The sequence below is a fragment of the Phocoena sinus genome, chromosome 15 (assembly GCF_008692025.1).
Source record: "Phocoena sinus isolate mPhoSin1 chromosome 15, mPhoSin1.pri, whole genome shotgun sequence".
In the NCBI taxonomy this organism is placed as follows: Eukaryota; Metazoa; Chordata; class Mammalia; order Artiodactyla; family Phocoenidae; genus Phocoena; species Phocoena sinus.
Window position 1 is genome coordinate 79,585,710 of NC_045777.1, and position 17,886 is coordinate 79,603,595.

The window sequence follows — 17,886 nt, forward strand, 5'->3', positions numbered from 1 at the left end:
AGCCACGTCATCCCAGTGTCAGAGGCTGTGGCTCTTCCTCTATCCTGGACGGGCTGGGTGACACTTTGTCTGTGACTAGAGCCACGTCATCCCCGTGTCAGAGGCTGTGGCTCTTCCTCTGTCCTGGACAGGCTGGGTGACACTTTGTCTGTGACTAGAGCCACGTCATCCCAGTGTCAGAGGCTGTGGCTCTTCCTCTGTCCTGGACGGGCTGGGTGACACTTTGTCTGTGACTAGAGCCACGTCATCCCCGTGTCAGAGGCTGTGGCTCTTCCTCTGTCCTGGACGGGCTGGGTGACCCTGAGCAGTTTCTCGGGCCTCGGTCTCTGCACGGCAGCTCTAGCCCTACCTGGCACCCAACTGGCCCAAGAGAGGGCAGGCCACCCGGGCCACGGCACGTTGTGGAGTCCCGACAGGCACAGTGGTGAATACGTGTTGAAGGCTGTGTGGGTAGGGGGTCCACCAGGGGAACAGCAGCCCCCTCGAGCCTTGGAGCACCCTAAGTGACAGGGAGGAGGCTCCCTGGGAAGGGCAGTGAAGTGTGAACGGGGCTGCTGTGTCCTGCATCGGTCGCGATGGGGTGGCCAGGGGAGGTGCAGCCTTGCTCTGCACAGCGGGAGCAGATGCGAAGCCGCGGGGGCCCTGGGCTTTCACAGGCTTGGAGTTGCTGCTTCAGCCCTGAGCCTCACTCCCCTCCGCTGTCAAATGGGGTAGAATCCCACTTTGCCACTTCACAGGGTGGGGACCATTAAATGAAGTAAAATGAAAGGCATACAGGAGTACTCAGTAAGTCGTAGTTCCTGTTCCCTTTTTTGTCTTTGACCAGTGGCCTCACACCTGCTTCAAGCTCCCACCTGTCCTCACTGCCTTCCGTTGGCACTGGTCCCCGTTCCTGGCCCCATCCGTGGAGAGAGCTGCGGTTTTTTGTTTAAGCTCCAGCGAACCACTTGGTCTTCACCAAAGGCAGCTTTTCCAAACCATTAGCTTTCTGCCACGAGGCTCCGGGCTGGCTCTGCCCCGGTTCAGCCACCTGCTCAGCTCTCATCCCCTCTCCTGCTGTGCTGCACTGGGGACCAGAGAACTTGTCGCCACACGCTAGGCTCTGGAAGGGAGCCGTTCGAAAGCAACTGCCCTGTGTGTCGCCAAGGGCAGGGGGATGTCTCAGAAGAAATCAGTTCCGCTCTGCAGAAAATTTAAATTTCAGAGTAACCCTTAGGAGCCCTGCCTGGGACTGGAAACAGAATGAATCGTGCTGGGCCATCGTGGTTCATCTCTGTCCAAGTGACTCAGTGCTTTTGTCCAGCCTCCCTCTCGCTTCCCCACCCGGCGGGCTGCAGTTGACTTCCGAAGCCTGAACCGGAGACACTCCTGCTCCCAATGTGGGGGCCGGGAGCCCTAATTGGAACCATTTGTGCTCCATTCTGGAGCGTCGTGGGCTCTGGGCTCTGCGCCTGGGTCGGCTGCGGCCTCTCCTGACGGGCCGTTTGTACTTGGATGCCTTCGAAGGGGGCTCCTCACTTGCAAACGTCTCAGCAGCAAATGCGGTGCCCACCTTGCTGGGCATTCCCCGCGCTGCGCGACAGGAGGCCGAGATGTGCTGGTTCCACAGCGCGCTCTGCCCCCAGGTGACTGGACCCAGCGTCGTAGGCTCTGTTACCCACAGTTCTTCTGTAGGGAGGGAGGTGGGAACCAGGTCGAATTTAATATGATCCTGAGGCGCCCCGGCAGCAGGCTCGCTGCGCTGCCTTTATGGGGAAACGGCCCTGCCATAGCAACCTGCACCACCGCCTTCCGGTGTCCAGAGGAGCTTTGTTCCGCCTGCACGACTCACTTTTTTTTTTTTTTTTTTTTTAATGGGAAAGGAGGAGGATGTGGGGAGAAAGGACTCTGATATAAACAGTTACCAAGGAGACCCGAGCCGGGGTTGGAGAGGTTTCCTCCTTCCCTCGGTCCATACAGAAGGAGGAGGGGTGTGTGCCAGACGCAGGGGCTCACGGGAGGTTCCAGCCCAGAGTCCTGGTTCCTCCCTGCTGGAGCCGCCAGACGCAGCAGCTCTCCCAGGCTGCAGGGACCGAGGCAGGCAGGGGCTCAGCAGGGCTTCCGAGAGGACCAGGGTGTCCGGGAGGATGTTCAGTGTCTGCGGGCCAGTCTGCCCGCTGCCAGCACTGGTAGAGAATGGACAGAGCCCGACTCGCTAGCTGCTGGCTCCCCGTCCGTTTCCAGGAGAGCAGCAAGCTTCCTTTTCCCTTCAGAACAGAGTTGAGAGTAAGAAACCATGGGGTGCGCGTACTCATCTCTGCAGGACGAGCCCATCCTGAGAAGGTCAGTTCCAGACAGTGTCCGGGCAGATGGTGTGGATGCCCGTGGGCACCCCTACTCAGTGTGGATGGAACTTCTTCCCTGGGCAGGGATGCCTGGAGGCACGAGGAGGGCGCTGTGTAGAGTTGACCACAGTCTCTGGGGCAGTCCCAGGGGGCTCACCCAGGCACGGCCACCCTGGCTCCTTCGGTCCTGGTTTGCAGGCTGCATTTCTCTGCTTCCAGAGGAAGGGGTTTAGACCGGAAACCAGAAGGGCCCCCATCACCCACTCCTCGGCCTGTGAAAGATCGGGTTCCGAGTGCAGATCCCGGCATGAAGCTGTCAGGAGGGGTGAAGCCAGCCGAGGGCGCCCATGTGTGGACCTGCTCGGGGCCCGGCAGCCGGGTGTCACGGTGGGCAGCGGCGGAACCCGCCTGGTGTAACCGGTGGGAACGTGGGGAGCTGCTCCGCGCCGGGCAGTGACTAGAGGCACGAACAGTGTCTTCCCCCGCCTCCACGGGTTTCCCTTTTCCCTCATGGGGCTATGGGCATGATCCTCCTTTTCCCCGTGGGCCGAAGCTAATGACGGGACCAGTGCTGCCTTCAGAAGTGCACGCCCTTCTCAGGAGCACCCTTCCCCTGGGGGCGGGGGGCCCTAGCACCTCCTGCCTGCCCTCTGACACCCCCAGTGAGACCTGCGTGGAGGCCCCGCCCCCCGCCCTTGCTGCCGGCCTGGATCGTCCGCCCCGTGCAGCTGCGTGGGCGCCCCCCAGACCTCCTCCCCAGAGCTCAGCTCCCACCCGCTGCTTGGGTCTCATCCAGCAGCCCCTCGGCTGCTGGCTGCCACGGCTTTCCCTCCTGGGAGCCTTTTTCCTCTCTGAGAATAGAGCCCAGCTCTTCCGCGAGGCCTTTCCTGGGTTCTTCGGCCACAGTGCCTGCTCCCTCAGAAACCCTGTGGCATGGCGTCCGCTCCGTCCATTTGGTCTTCGCACACCTCACCCTGTTGAAATCACAGAGTGACCCAGACAGCTTTCTTCTGCCATCCGTATCCTCGAGAGTTAAACAAGTTCCAGGCGCTGAGCGTGACCATGGGGTGACCGCAGACGCCGAGATGCAGTGTTTTCCATAGAGGAACCTGAGGCCTCAAGAGGCCCGACTTGTCCAGTCACAGGCCCATTTGGTGGCAGAACCAGAATTTGAACCCAAGTCTCTGCTCATGGTGTGTGGCCCCTCCCCTTCCTCCGTGATAACCCTGGGCTCTTTCTCCAGCCTGGCGATGGGCCCTTGGAAGGTAGAGGCTGCCTCATGTAGTCTCATGCCCTCGGCACCACCCAGTGCACACGTCACCCGGAGATGGAGAAAGGGCAACCTGGCGCTCCCTGGGCGGTGCGGGTCCCTCTGGTCCCTTTCTTCAGCAAGGCCCCAGATCTGCTCAGATGTAGCTTCTGAGGAAACCTCTGCCCTTTGAGAAAAGAGAGCTTTTCTACTGACGTCAGACCCTCTCAGGTGGACAGGGGAGCCTCCAAAGGCCTCCAGGCCGCCTCAGCCAACCTTCTGTTGGGCAGAGACTCAGGACTGACCGCCCGAGAAGCCCATAAAACGTCGTGTACTGAGTGCTGGGCACCGTGCTGATTGCAAAGAGTTACACAGATAGCTCCCCCCAGATTGTGAAACCCAGGCCTCAAGTTGAGCAATGAGCATACGCTGAGACAAGTGCCTGGATGGAGTTCCTGAAGACGGTGACAAACAACCTTATGTCTGAGCGGCAGGGAAAGGGGCTCTGGAGAGGAGCTTAGGCCGAGTGTCTTCAGGGATAAGCAGGGGTCGGTGGCAAAGAGTTAGAAGAAGGACACTCTAGGCCACGGCGTGGTGGGTCCAAGGGCACAACGGAACCGGGGAGCGGCGGGCTGGTCATTGTGGCCAGAGCATTTGGAAGGTGGAGGGGGGTGGATTCTGAACCGGTGGGCCCCTTTCTCTTACTTAGAACAGCTTCTCTGATGTGGGTCTCTACCCAGGGTGTAGCTCTTCTAGTCATCCTCACCAGAGCCTTCAAAATTAACCCATCTATATCCACGGCACAGCGTTTCTTAAAATAGCAAGTAATTTGTATCTTCTTAGTACAAAAGCCTTACATTTTCATTGTAAAGAGTGGAGGAGTTGGGAATAGAAAATAGCAAGAAAAAGAAACAACAAACTCATAATTGCTCAACCTGAGGACAGAACAGCTCTTAACACATCGGCATCTACCCTTCTGTACCTTGCTTTTACACAAACATGGGATTGTGTCACCTGTGTTACTTTGTAGCCTGCCTTTCCCATTTGACAAGAACATCAGGTGATGGTCTGTGCTGTTCCGTACAGAGCAGCGTGCGTCACAAGGCGCTAGGCTGTTCAGCCTCTCCCCTGTCTTCAGACGTCTGAATGTGTATTTGAATATAAAATGTATTTTTAATTATAAAAGTAACAGAAAACAAGAATTTGGAAAATTAGGGAAACCCTCTCACCCGTTACCCTAACACTCCCGTGTCCTCTGTCTTAAGATGCTGGTGTGTTTCTCTTCAGGCCACTTTTCTATGAACAACTAATCATGTGCGTTCCACTTCTAAGGACACAGATTCTGCTTTTCCTAGAAGAGGGCAATTGTGAGGGAAGATGCATTGGTTACCTTGCTGGCTTGTTTCTCGCTTGGCTTTGCGTCGTCTGAATTTCTCCTGGAGCATCTGCTGTGGCCCGTCCACACGTGGAGAACTGGCAACGGTCAAGAAATTGACGAAGAAGAGTTCCATATAAGTGAATATTCCAAAACTCAAGCCTGGCCCCTTTTAGGTGTCAACTGAATGCATTTACTTTGTTTTCATTTTTTTAATTGAGGTGAAATTCACACCCCTTAAAATTCACGGCTTTCACCATTTTACAGTGTGTAATTCAGTGGCTTTTAGTACAGTCATCCTGTTGTACAGGCATACCACTGCCTAATTCAAAACCTTTCGTCACCCCAAAGGGAAACAGTCACTCCCCACCCCCTCCCCCCAGCCCCTGGCACCACTAGTCCACCTCCCGTCACTATGGATTTGCCTATTCCAGACGTTTCCTATAAATGGGAATTGCATTTAGTTTTGACCTGCTTTTTCTCTCATGATTTTTCATCAGAAACATTTGTCTAGGTTGCTGGTATTTAACCATCAGTTTAAATTTACATCTGGTTTTATGTTTAGTGGGTAACACATTCTCATGACTCAGAATTCACAGCCACTCAGTGGAATTCGCGTCATCGCGTGCCTTGCTTCCTTTCCTGATGGTGTGTCTTGGTGAGCAAGACAAGGTTGTAGGTTGTGTTGTAGTTCAGTCTGCACACAGCTAGAGGGTTAGTGAAGACGTGGCCATTCGCGGCTGGGCGCGGGCAGAAGTTGGACATGTGGCCAAGATGCTAGACACAAGACCCCTTTGAAGTGCAGGTTGGAGCTGGGCATGGGAAGATGGAGCTGGGCATAGGAAGATGGAGCTGGGCGTGGGAAGATGGAGCTGGGCGTGGGAAGATGGAGCTGGGCGTGGGAAGATGGGGCTGGGCGTGGGAAGATGGGGCTGGGCGTGGGAAGATGGGGCTGGGCGTGGGAAGATGGGGCTGGGCGTGGGAAGATGGGGCTGGGCGTGGGAAGATGGGGCTGGGCGTGGGAAGATGGGGCTGGGCGTGGGAAGATGGGGCTGGGCGTGGGAAGATGGGGCTGGGCGTGGGAAGATGGGGCTGGGCGTGGGAAGATGGAGCTGGGCGTGGGAAGATGGAGCTGGGCGTGGGAAGATGGAGCTGGGCGTGGGAAGATGGGGCCAGGCCTGAGCGCCTCTGCTCATTCGTGCTCCTGCCCTGGCCCTGCTGAGGTTAGGGATGGGCCGGCCCGGGGATGCCGGGATAATTGGGGAGTCGGGGATGGCCTGCTCTGGGTTCCTGTGCAGCTGGGCCCTTGCTGGGTGGGAAAGCCTGGGTGGCCAGCCCCCCGCTGCCTCCCTGCTGCCCCTTGTGGGGCTGTTGCACCAAAGGGACCTCGGGACGGAGGAGGGAGGCTGGAGTGGCCAACCCGGGCACCGGGCCTCACCTTCCCCTGCTGCCTACTGTGATGTTATTTAATGCTAAGACCCTGAAAATAGCATTAGTCCTGCACCTACTAACCTAGTGAAAAGCCCAGCAGGGGCTTAGACATGAAACTTCTGATACCCTTATGTTTACGAAATACCTGTCTGAACAGCTTTGCAGGGGCATCCTTAAAAGAAACCTTCAGGGCTTCCCTGGTGGCGCAGTGGTTGAGAGTCCGCCTGCCGATGCGGGGGACACGGGTTCATGCCCCGGTCCGGGAAGATCCCACATGCCGTGGAGCGGCTGGGTCCGTGAGCCATGGCCGCTGAGCCTGCGCGTCCGGAGCCTGTGCTCCGCAGCGGGAGAGGCCACAGCAGTGAGAGGCCCGCGTACTGAAAAAAGAAACCTTCACTTACATAAGTTTTTCCACGGACTCCAGGCCTGTAGCCCTGACAGACACTGCCTCATGCTGTTGTGATGAGTGTGTGTGTGTGTGTGTGTTTGTGTGTGTGTGTGTGTGTGTGTGTCTACACGCACGTGCGTGCTGGCACTTCACTCTGTTACACCCTACTGTGCACAGGAGGCAGTGGAAAGAGCAAAGAATGTATGTCTTTCGTTCCCCGGGTATGAATGCAGTCTATGGGGCGTGTACCAGAGAGTGAATTGTTGGGCTGTAGAGTCACAGGAGGTACTGCCAAGCCGCGTTCCAAAGTCACCGTGCCATATCGCCCTCTCCCAGCTGCGTGTAGGAATTCCCATTGCTCCACAACCTCGCTTGTTTGAGATCTTGTCTGTCTTTTCAGTTTTAGCCATTCTTACTGGGTGTATGATAGATCTCACTGTGGTTTTAACTTCCTTTTCTCTGGTATCTAATAACGTCGAGCACCCTTCCCTATGTTCTTTGGCTGTTTAGATGCTCTTTTTAAGAAGGTACCCGTTCAAGCCTTTTGACAATGTTTCTGTCGCAGCATGTGTCTTTTCTGATCGGTTTGTAGGGATTTCTTATGTTCTCAACCCTAGTCATCAGTCAGATACGTGTACATTTCAGACACCTTCCCCCGTGCTGAGGCTTGCCTTCCATTCCCTTGATGGTGTCTTTTTAAACAGAAACAACGGTATTTTAGTGTTCAGATTTGTCGCTTGGTTCAGACTGGCCGTGTTTCAAACATCTTAAATATTTACCGTCCAGAGGTAAATCACCTTGCTGTCTTAGGCCTGAGAGTCCCTGGGGAGGCTCGCTGGGTTGCTTTAGATGGCTCTGCAGGCCTGGGGCAAGGACAGAGAGAAGGGAAAGGACCAGAAGTGGAGAGGGAGGGGCAGGAGGCCAGAGCTAGGAGGTGGAGAGGCATGCGGGGCAGTGGGGCTGCTCTCTGGAGGGGATGGGGTCCAGTTCAGGGCTTTAGAAGGTGACAGGGTCACAGAGAGGGGAGCAAGTAAAAGTGGCTCCAGGGCAGGGGAGGACTGGGGGGGGTGTCTTGGGAATCCCAAGGGACTTGCTATTCACGTGGGGCCTTGGTGGGGAACAGGGGTCTGTCAGGTAAGGAACTGGAGTGAGGACACTCTGGGCGGAGACGGTGGTGTTGACAGAATTCTAAGGACCATCGTGGAGGGCTGGTGTGTGGAGGGGAGTGGCAGGCGAGGCTGGGACAGGTTCTGAAGGGACTTGTGCACCCCTGGTCCTGTGGGTCATGGGAGCCATGGAAGGTTTCAGAGCGCAGCAGTAGCACGGTCAGAATCTTATTTGGGAAACTCCTGGTTGCCTTGAGGTGGGGACCATTGGCTGTGGATGGTGAGCGGCCGGGGAGTGAGCTTGACCCTTCGTTCTCGTGAACTCGTGTACCCGGGTGGGTCAGCCCAGGCCCTGCGAGGTGCTGTATTTGGACTTACCAGGCCCCGGAGCCTGGGTCCTGCCTCTTCCAGCCCCGGCACTGGACCAAAGGCGGCTGCTGGCGGGGGCACCACAGAGTGGAGCGGGCGGAGCTGGAAATGCCCCTCGCTGCTGCCATGTGCCTTCCGTGCCCAGCAGACACTTTTATTTTTCAGGACCTCCTCTGTCAAAGACAGCACCTTCGTGGAAAAGATGAAGAAGACGGTGAGTTTTCTCTTTGTGCTCGGCCCTGGTGGGTGTGCGGGGGCATCCAGCAGAAGGCCAGCTTCACTGGACGGGAGGAGAAGCGGGCGGGAAGCTGGCTCAACTCCCTGTGTGCGTACTTTCTGGGCTAACCAGAGCCTCGAGGCTGCTCTGCTGTTGCTGGGACAGTTTACTCCGCTTTTTGAGTGTTTACTTCTTGAACGAACCAAACTGTAAGAACAGACCCTCCCTCTGACTCGGATGCCGCCCCATCTCCTCCCTCCCAGACCAGGCTGTGTCCGTGAGCATATGTAAACCTCACATAGCTGTGATCCTAGCACAGCTACAATTTTATCTGTTTGATTTTTGTTTATTTAAGTGTTGAATTTTATGACCAGGTGCTTCATTCACATGGTTAAAATCCAAAACATAAACTATTTAGTGGAAAGCTCTCGTATCCCTGTCACCCATCACTGTCCTTAGTATTTTATAGATCCTTCTAGAGCTTTTTTATGCACATATAATAAAAACAAATACAGACTTATACTTTTTAAACACAAAAGGTGGCATATTACATACACTGCTATAGACCTTCATTTTTTTCCCACTTAATGGTATGTCTTGGAGCTCCTTTCACAACAATTCAAAGATACCTCCCGCATTCTTTATTATAGTTGCGTGATGATTCCATGTGTGGCCACAAGTACTATAATTTGTTTTAATACTGCCGTGTTGATGGGCGCTTGGAATATTTCTAATCTTTAGCTCTTACAGACAGTGCTGCTGTGACTGTGTAGATCAGTTTGCATATTTGAAAATACAGTAAAATCCCAGAAGTGGAATTTTTGGATCAAAAGATACATGTAGGGCTTCCCTGGTGGCGCAGTGGTTGAGCGTCCGCCTGCCAATGCAGGGGACACGGGTTCGTGCCCCGGTCCGGGAAGATCCCACATGCCGCGGAGCGGCTGGGCCCGTGAGCCGTGGCCGCTGGGCCTGCGCGTCCGGAGCCTGTGCTCCGCAACGGGAGAGGCCACAACAGTGAGAGGCCCGCGTACCGCAAAAAAAAAAAAAAAAAAAGATATATGCATTTGTGATAGAAACTGCCAGATTGTGCCCCACCCCCGTAGAGGTCACGCCGCGGGGCCGTCACTAGCAGTGTGAGAACACCTGCTCCCCAAGCCTTGCCAACAGAGTCTGCTATCCAAGTTTGGGATTTTGCCAGTTTTCTAGGTTACAAAAAAGATATTTCTGTGGAGTTCTAATTTGCATTTTTCCTGTGAATGAGTTTAAGCAAATTTTCGTGTTATGCTGGCATTTCTTTTCTCTTTTTTTACAGATTCTTTGTTCAAATCTTTTGCCCACTTTTCTGTCGGGATTGATCGTCCTCAAGGAACTCCTTAAACTTATTAGGGTGATTAACCCCTCGTCTGTGATATGAGTTAAAAATATTTTTCCCAGCTAACAGTTTGTGTATCATTCGGCTTATTGTGTGTTTACTTGTTCGTTTCGCCTGTTAAAGTTCTCTAGTCCATTTAACTATTCTCTGACTTCTGGACTTTGAGTCATCATTTGAAAGGCTTCCCCCCTCTAAAGAGATAAAGGAATTCTTCCATATTTTTTTCTAGTATTTTTATGATTTTGTTTTCCATATTTAAAATTCAATCTGTTGGGAATTTATCCTGGTGTAAGATGTAAGGTGTGGGTCCAACAATTTTTTACACAGCTCTCTAAATTCCATGTAATAAAGTCCATCTTTTCCCCACTAGTTTTATCATAAATGTAATTCCCATGGGTATTTGAGTGTAGTTCTGTATTTTCCTGTTCTGGTACTTTGATCTAGCTCTCTGTGTATAAGCAATATCGTACTGTTTAATTATTATAACATTGTTGTATAATTATTATAACTTGTTTTAATATCTGTAGCACTAGGCACTTCCTCCCTCCCCATCACTCTTATTTTTCAGTTTTCCTGGCTATTACTTCATACGTATTCATTCATTTTAGGTAACAGTTTTATCGAGATATAATTCCTATTCCATACAGTTCTCCAATTTAAAGTTTATTTTAAAAAATAAATATACTAAAAATCACATCAGTGATTTTTAGTATATTCCCAGTTGTACAAACTATCACCACAATCCATTTTAGGACATTTCCATCATCCCCAAAAGAAACCCTACGCCCATATGTAGTCACTCCCCATTCCCCCACCCTGAGCCCTAGGCAACAATTCATCTACTTTGTATCTCTATAGAGTTGCCTATATGGCAACTGGACATTTCATGTAAGTGGAATCATACAGTATATGGCCTTTTGTGGCACCTTTCACTTAGCGTAATGTCTTCAAGGTTCATCCATGCTATAGCATGTGTCAGCACTTCATTCCTTTTATTGCCAGATGATGTTCCAGTGGATGGATTCGCACTTATTTTTCCACAGGATTTTTAGGATCAAATTGGTGATGAAAAAAGAGCTGTTCACGTTTTTATTAGGATCATGTTACATTTCTGTACTGATAGAGGGAGAGCTGACATCTTGTACGTTGAGTTTTCCTGTGCAAAATCAGAGTGCCTTTCCATTTGGTTGAGTCCTTTATCACTCGGTAGCTTCTCACATGTTTCTTGTATGGCTTATTTCTAGGTACTTTATATATTTTGATGCTACCATAAATATTTAGCTACTGTTTTATATCCTGTTTTGTTCCCTTGACATCATAAGCATTATTTTAAAATACCTTTTTAAATGATTTTAAAATGATTTGTAGAAAATTCAGGAAATGTAAAAGGTATGAGAACACTTTACAGCAATTGTAGTCCCTCCGTTTTATTTTGTCATTTGTACCTGTCAGTTAAGGCTCTGTGCCAGGCCAGAGACCCCTCCAGGCATTTTGGGCACTGGAAGGCTGCCGCAGAGAAACCTCATGTCTACAGAAAGGGACCGGGGAGGTGGCCTGTGCCTTGCTTCCACCTTCCAAATCTTGCAAAGCACATCCAGTTGGCTGGACCTAATTTGCTGCATCCCTGGCTGGAGGGAGTCTGGGGGATGGAGTTCCAGCTTTTCCAGAGCTGCTGCAGTGGGCACAGTAGGAGGAGGGTGGGATGAAGAGCCTGTGAGCCAGTCTATATGGTACCTTTCCCCATTGTCTAGATTTTTATAAAGCATATGCATTACTTTTGTAAACATCCAGAAAAACTCACCCATGATTCTCCATTTAGAGACTCTTGGTATATTTCACGCCATTCTTTTTCCCTGTGCATTTATATGTATAAACACACACATATATGTGGAGTGGATATGTAACAAAATTGGATTATGCTATACACAGTCTTTGATCACTTTTTTTTTTTACTGAACGTCATTTCTGCATTTTTACACGTCCTTTAAAAATATGCCCACAGTGTGATTCTGAGCAGCTTGTGTGTGTAGCATTATCTTGATGGCTCCAGCTGAAGTCAGCTAGGCGGCCTCTGACCCCATCCGCTGCAGTGGCTGTGGCAGTGAGATGCTAGCCCCAGAGCGACTTAGCAAGGACCTGAAGCAGGCAGGAAAGAGGGTGCCCTTGAGGGACCTGCCTGCCCCTGTGGTCACCTAGAGCCTCCAGTGAAGCCTGTGGCTCTTTGCCCCTCACTGATCCCACGTGTCTGGCCGTCCCTAGGGCAGGAACATCGTCGTGTTCTATGGCTCCCAGACGGGGACCGCCGAGGAGTTTGCCAACCGCTTGTCCAAGGACGCCCATCGCTACGGGATGCGGGGCATGGCGGCAGACCCGGAGGAGTATGACCTGGTGAGCTCTTGCCACACCCTGCCCCCTTCCTCCCATGCAGTGCAGCCCAGGGCATTAAGGAAGTCACGTCTGGATCGTGGAGACGCTTAAAGGGCTGAGTTAGCCAAAGGGACAGACAGGAATAGGCGTCTCGTCATCTGTTCCAGCAGCCAGGTGGCCCCAGTTGTAAGGACATTAAGAACACCTGGCCCCGGCGTGCGCATGTGCGCTCTCAGCAGTGCTCACGCTCAGCCTTCCAAGCTCTCCACGCTGCAGGCTTTGCAAGTGCTGGGCAGGTGCCAGCAGAAGGGACTCGGGCACCTAGTGGATTGGCTGTGGCTTAAAAGATGAAAAGGGTCTCAGCAAGTCAGGAGAGGAACTGTTTCTCATCTCCCCTCAACCCCCACCTGAGAACTGCAGTTCCAAGGGAGCTGGACCGAGTCGTCGGGGGGGGGGTCTGGGCTCTAGTGCAGCTCTGCCCTGACTGCCCGTGTGACCCTGAGCGAGCGCCCACCGAGGGCCTTCCTTAACTCATCTACAGAGAGGCAGTGAGGATGTTGGGTGAGCCATCTCCAGGAACCCTTCAGCTGGGCTTTGAAATGAGGCTGTAAACTCACATGTGTGGGCTTGCGGAGGGCCAAAGAGAGCCCAGGAATTGAGGGAAGGGCCCCCATCTGGAGCTGCAGGATCCCAGCCTTCTCCTGTCAGCCATCCTTGGCACGTGGCTCCTCCGGGCCAACACAGGACTGTCTGCAGGACGCAGTCCCCACTTCCTGGCCCCAGCTGCACCCAGCCTGCCTCTGAGGGTGGTGGGGACCCGCTCACCTTGCTACCTCTCCTCCGCGCATCGGCTCTTTCGCCAGTCGTGGCTCTCCAAAGGGCAGGAAACTTCCAGCAGTCTGCTTGCCTGTTTCTGAGACAGCCAGGCCAGCGGCCCCAGGTGGACTCAGTGGGCAGGGAAGTGGGGAGTGGTCCTTAGGCACCCAGGAGGGGCAGGGCTGGCAGGGAGCAGGTAGTCCTGGGAAGATGCCCCAGGGAGTTGCCTTCCTGCTTCTCCCCTGAAGGGCCATTGCCAGACATCCGGGCAGGGGAGGCAATGTCGGGCTCTTGCTGCTCCAACAACATGATAAATGAACTTTCCCTTAGAGCTGCTTCCCACATGTGCCACTCCATCTCCCAAACCGAACCATCCCCCACCTACTCCACACCCCTGCCTTCGGTCTTAGGGACGAGCACCACTGCCCATCTGTCTTAGGACCCGGGTTTCGGGTTGGCGGACAGTTGGTTAGGAATCAGTGCGAGCCCAGGTCCTCCTGTGCCCCAGGGGCTTGGTGGGGTGATGAGGTTCTCCGGAGGTGGCCCAGGGCACCGTGTTCCAAGTGCCAGCCCATAGCCTAGAACCCAGCATACTTCTGTCCACACCCCAGGCCCTCACCTGTGCTCTTCTGGACCTGCTGTTCCCTTTGCTCTTGAAATGCACCCCGTCCACGTAAACCCTTGACTCGCCCATCTGCACCCCTGTTGGGAGCAGGCTTAGTCTTGGTTGCTGGGCCTGGCCCTGCCTTTGTCTCCCCAGGGCGACCTGAGCAGCCTGTCAGAGATTGAGAACGCCCTGGCAGTGTTCTGCATGGCCACCTACGGCGAGGGCGACCCCACTGACAATGCCCAGGACTTCTATGACTGGCTCCAGGAGACGGACGTGGACCTCTCTGGGGTCAAGTATGCGGTGAGTCACCCGTGTGGGCTTGTGCAACCTCCGGAACCCCGTGTCCAAGAGGAACTCCTCCGGTTCTCACCTCGTTTGATCAGCTAGGGCAGGCCCAGGTGCCAGGACAGAGGCTTCGAGCTGAGGGCCTGGTAGGGAGCTCGTGGCAGGGAATCCCAGGAAGGCCGCTCATGGGGCGACCCTGTCTTGCGCCCGGGCCCGGCCCAAGAGCTCCCCCTCCCACGTCCCAGCCCCACTTTGCTCGGGAGCATGTGCTACTGGAGACTGAAGGCAAGAAAAGGGCGGTGGGCTGACCAAGATTCGGCTGGGCAAGGAGAATCTTGAATGGGCAGGGTGAACCCCCCCTGCTGCCGCCAGGGTCAAGGCCAAGGTGGTTGAGGAGGGGCTTGGACTGCAGGTCACCAAAACAAGCCGCCTCTGGGGCCTTACAGTGCAAGGTGTCTGGCGGGGACCGCTGACCACTGGCCCCTCATGCACACAGGTGTTTGGCCTTGGGAACAAGACCTATGAGCACTTCAACGCCATGGGCAAGTATGTGGACAAGCGGCTGGAGCAGCTCGGGGCCCAGCGGATCTTTGATCTGGGGCTGGGCGACGACGACGGGAAGTAAGTGACCCCCCTCCAGGGCCCCTGCCCTTGCACGCCCCCCTGGGCTGTCGTGTGTCAGGAGCCACAGGTTAGGGCTGGCCGGGGCACAGGAGGAGAGGGCAGAGCCATGATGTCAGCGCAACTCCGTGACCCGCCTCACCACAGGGGAGGGAAGGCCATCCCCCCATCGCCAGTCCCCACCTTCTGTGCTCATCACACCCTCCCGGCTCACCCGGCTCAGATGGGGCCTCCCGTGGTTACTGCAGACCCTCTGGACACTTCCTGATGCCCTGGGCTACGTCACTGGGTGGGCTGGTGTGAAATGAACCCTCCAGCTTGGAGGGGTGATGGGACAGAGTCTGAGCTCTCCCGGCAGCCCCATCTGGAGCCTGGCTCATCCCCTCTTGTCCCCAGCCTGGAGGAGGACTTCATCACGTGGCGAGAGCAGTTCTGGCCGGCCGTGTGCGAGCACTTAGGGGTGGAAGCCACTGGAGAGGAGTCCAGGTGAGTGTGTGCAGGTGGGCCAGGGCCTCGGGTGCTGCTTGCCGAGGGGGGGTACTGGACTGGCGTGTGTGGTGGGGCTGGAGGAGGCTCCGTCAGGGTGCGGCAGGGGCGCGGGCCCAAGCGCTTGGGCTGTGCCTGCAGGTGACAGTCAGGGCGGGCTTCCTGGCCTCCTCAGGGCAGAGCCTCGGGCCTGCTGACACGCTGTGCGGGCCCCATCTGTCTCCCATGCTCACACGTCTCCTTCCTCGTGGGTCACGTCTGGCCCCGCAGCCCTCGCCGCACGTCCCATCGCCTCACAGCCTCACTCCCTCCTTGGGACCCGGCCTCCTCCCGCCCCCCGCCTCACCCTGCGTCTCCCCTTTGCAGCATTCGCCAGTATGAGCTTGTGGTCCACACAGACATAGACGCGGCCAAGGTGTATGTGGGCGAAATGGGCCGCCTGAAGAGCTATGAGAACCAGAAACCGTGAGTAGAGAGCGTGGCTGGGGCCGGACAGCTGCCTGTCCTGTGCGTCCCCGCAGGGCCTGTCCTCCCAGGCCCTGTCCTGTGGGGCTTCCTTACCCCCACATCCAGGAGTGGGCCCGGGTGAGGGCACCTACGTTTCCATCTCCACCACACAGGAGGGCGTGAGGCCTGGAGCAGAGAGAGATCGGAGGCTGCTCTGAGCCCGGGGCCCTGGGGACCCCTCCGCTCCGCTCCCAGCGGTCCCTCCGCCCAGGGCGTGGCCTTGGGGGGACTGGCCCTTGCTCAGCTTGTACTTCATTTTCCCTGTAAATACCCTGGGGTGGGGGGTACCCACCAGTCCCTGGACCAGGACAGTGAGTTCAGCTCTGGGTCTAGGTGGAACTTGGGCAAAAGGGCTCGCTTCCTTAAAAATCTGCCTCGACGTCTGGACATATGTCCAGAAACATAGTGTTCTTCTCTGGGGCCCCTGACTTGCCCCTGGGTGCCACCCAGAATCCTGCTGGAGCCGCCCAGGAAAGACCTCCTAGAACCACCAGGCTTTGAGACCAGCAGCCCCGCTGCAGCTGTGGCCGGAAAGCCCGACATTTCAGTGGCTTCACAGACTGAAAGCCTCTCCTGCTCACGTACAGTCCTGGGCACGTGGGCGGAGGGGGCTTTGCCCCACAGTCACTCGGAACCCAGGCCCCTTCCATCTTGGGGAGCCACCTTCAAGGGCCTGGCCCTCCTTGTGCTCTGCTCACCAACGTGTGCAGAGTGTGGAGGGTCCCCCAGGTTTTTAGGGACCAGCCTCAGTTTCCATGTCTGTAAGTGGGGACACTGATAGCCTAGTTCTACCCCCTTGCGGGGTGCCAGGAGCACCGCTGTGGATTAGGCTGGGAAAGGCCACTACCTAATTGGAGAGGTGTCCTCGTGACCCTTGGAGGCCAGCTCTGATGTTTCCTGTGTCCTGTGTGGCCAGAAGTGTCCCTTGGGGTGGGAAGGTTCAGACTGAAGGCCTGGCCAGTCACTGAGCTGCCCTCCCCACCCAGCCCCTTCGACGCCAAGAACCCCTTCTTGGCTGTCGTCACCACCAACCGGAAGCTGAACCAGGGAACCGAGCGACACTTCATGCACCTGGAATTAGACATCTCAGACTCCAAAATCAGGTATGAGCTGCTGCCGCCCCCCACCCCCTCAAACCTTTCACTCAGGCCTCCTGTTCGGGTGCAGAGCTGTCTCCCACCCTCCTCCTGAGCCTCGCATCTCCCCCAGGTATGAGTCTGGAGACCACGTGGCTGTTTACCCAGCCAACGACTCTGCCCTGGTCAACCAGCTCGGCGAGATCCTGGGTGCCGACCTGGACGTTATCATGTCCCTGAACAATCTTGACGGTGAGTCCTGGGATCCAGGCCTCCCTACCTACCTGGGCCTGAGGTGGCTGGTGGGAATGGGCCCCTTGGCAAGGTCCATAGGTTGAACTTCTGCTTAGGCCTAAAGCCTGGTGCCCTAGAAGCCCTCATAACCAAGACCCCAGTTACAGGTTGTAGAACAAACTCAGGGTTGGGGGAAAAGGTAGCTGCAGGGTCTGGCACTCTCCCTTTTGGGGTTCCCCCATCCCCTCACTGCCATACTCCCTTGAGGGAGTGTGGGTGCCTGGAGACAGAGCCAGCCCGTGTCCTACAGGGAAGAGAGCCACAACTGGCTGCTGAAGGCCCTCTCTGGCTCCAGGGTCTCCTCACCTGTGAACCCAGGGATCCGAGTCAACAATCCTGATGGCCCTCCAGGCCCATTCAGGGTGCTCAAAGTGCAAGGGGCACTACCATGGGGCAGGGCTGCCCACTGACCTGGGGCCCAGCGCAGCCTGGCCCTGCCCCGCTCACTCTTGTCCTCAGTGACCTGAGCCTGGGCAGCTCCTTCTCAGCAGCTCCCGAGTCAGCCTTGAGAGGAGCTGCGTGAAAGGGGGCTCATTTGTATCAGATCTCATTGTGCCGGCAGTGCACTCACGGTCGGTAGTGCACGCGCGGGCCTTTCTTGCACCGGGGGGCATGTCTCTTGTGCCATCTGAGGCAGGACCTTGCTGGGGGTCAGGAGGGGTGTTGGTGCTCCGTCTGCCCCAGGAGACTCTGGGCCCCTGTGAAGAGCCGTTCACTGCCAAGAGCTGCTTAGAGAGAGGGCTGCAGAGGCTCAACTAGAGGCAGAAGTGGGGCTGTAGAAGTGCCCACACCTGCCCCTGTAGTGCAAGGCCTGAGCCCTGGTTTCTGGGCTCACACAAGAGGGCGCCTGGGCGCAGGGAACACCTGCTGCTTGGTGTGGGTGCTGGGCACACGAGGACTTTCAGTTCATGAAAATCCATCAAGCATTGCACTGTGACTTGTACACTGTACGTAGGTCACACTTCAGTACCAAGTTCAAACCCCTCCCAAAAA

The 17,886-nt window shown here is 55.4% G+C and overlaps 1 protein-coding gene across 5 annotated transcripts in view; it reads left to right on the plus strand.

The window, feature by feature from the left end:
- The window catches only part of LOC116739947 (NADPH--cytochrome P450 reductase), a 59,678-nt gene that overhangs the window by 38,880 nt on the left and 2,912 nt on the right, over nt 1-17,886 (plus strand). For 4 of the 5 annotated variants that reach the window (XM_032604904.1, XM_032604901.1, XM_032604903.1 and 1 more), the window contains 8 exons: nt 8,408-8,456; nt 12,091-12,219; nt 13,775-13,924; nt 14,406-14,530; nt 14,927-15,016; nt 15,383-15,481; nt 16,510-16,626; nt 16,733-16,851. In XM_032604904.1, the coding sequence (XP_032460795.1) occupies nt 8,408-8,456; nt 12,091-12,219; nt 13,775-13,924; nt 14,406-14,530; nt 14,927-15,016; nt 15,383-15,481; nt 16,510-16,626; nt 16,733-16,851 (878 nt within the window). Of the gene's footprint in view, nt 1-2,052; nt 2,323-8,407; nt 8,457-12,090; nt 12,220-13,774; nt 13,925-14,405; nt 14,531-14,926; nt 15,017-15,382; nt 15,482-16,509; nt 16,627-16,732; nt 16,852-17,886 lie in introns of those variants that run through there. The other variant, XM_032604906.1, reaches the window with a different exon arrangement.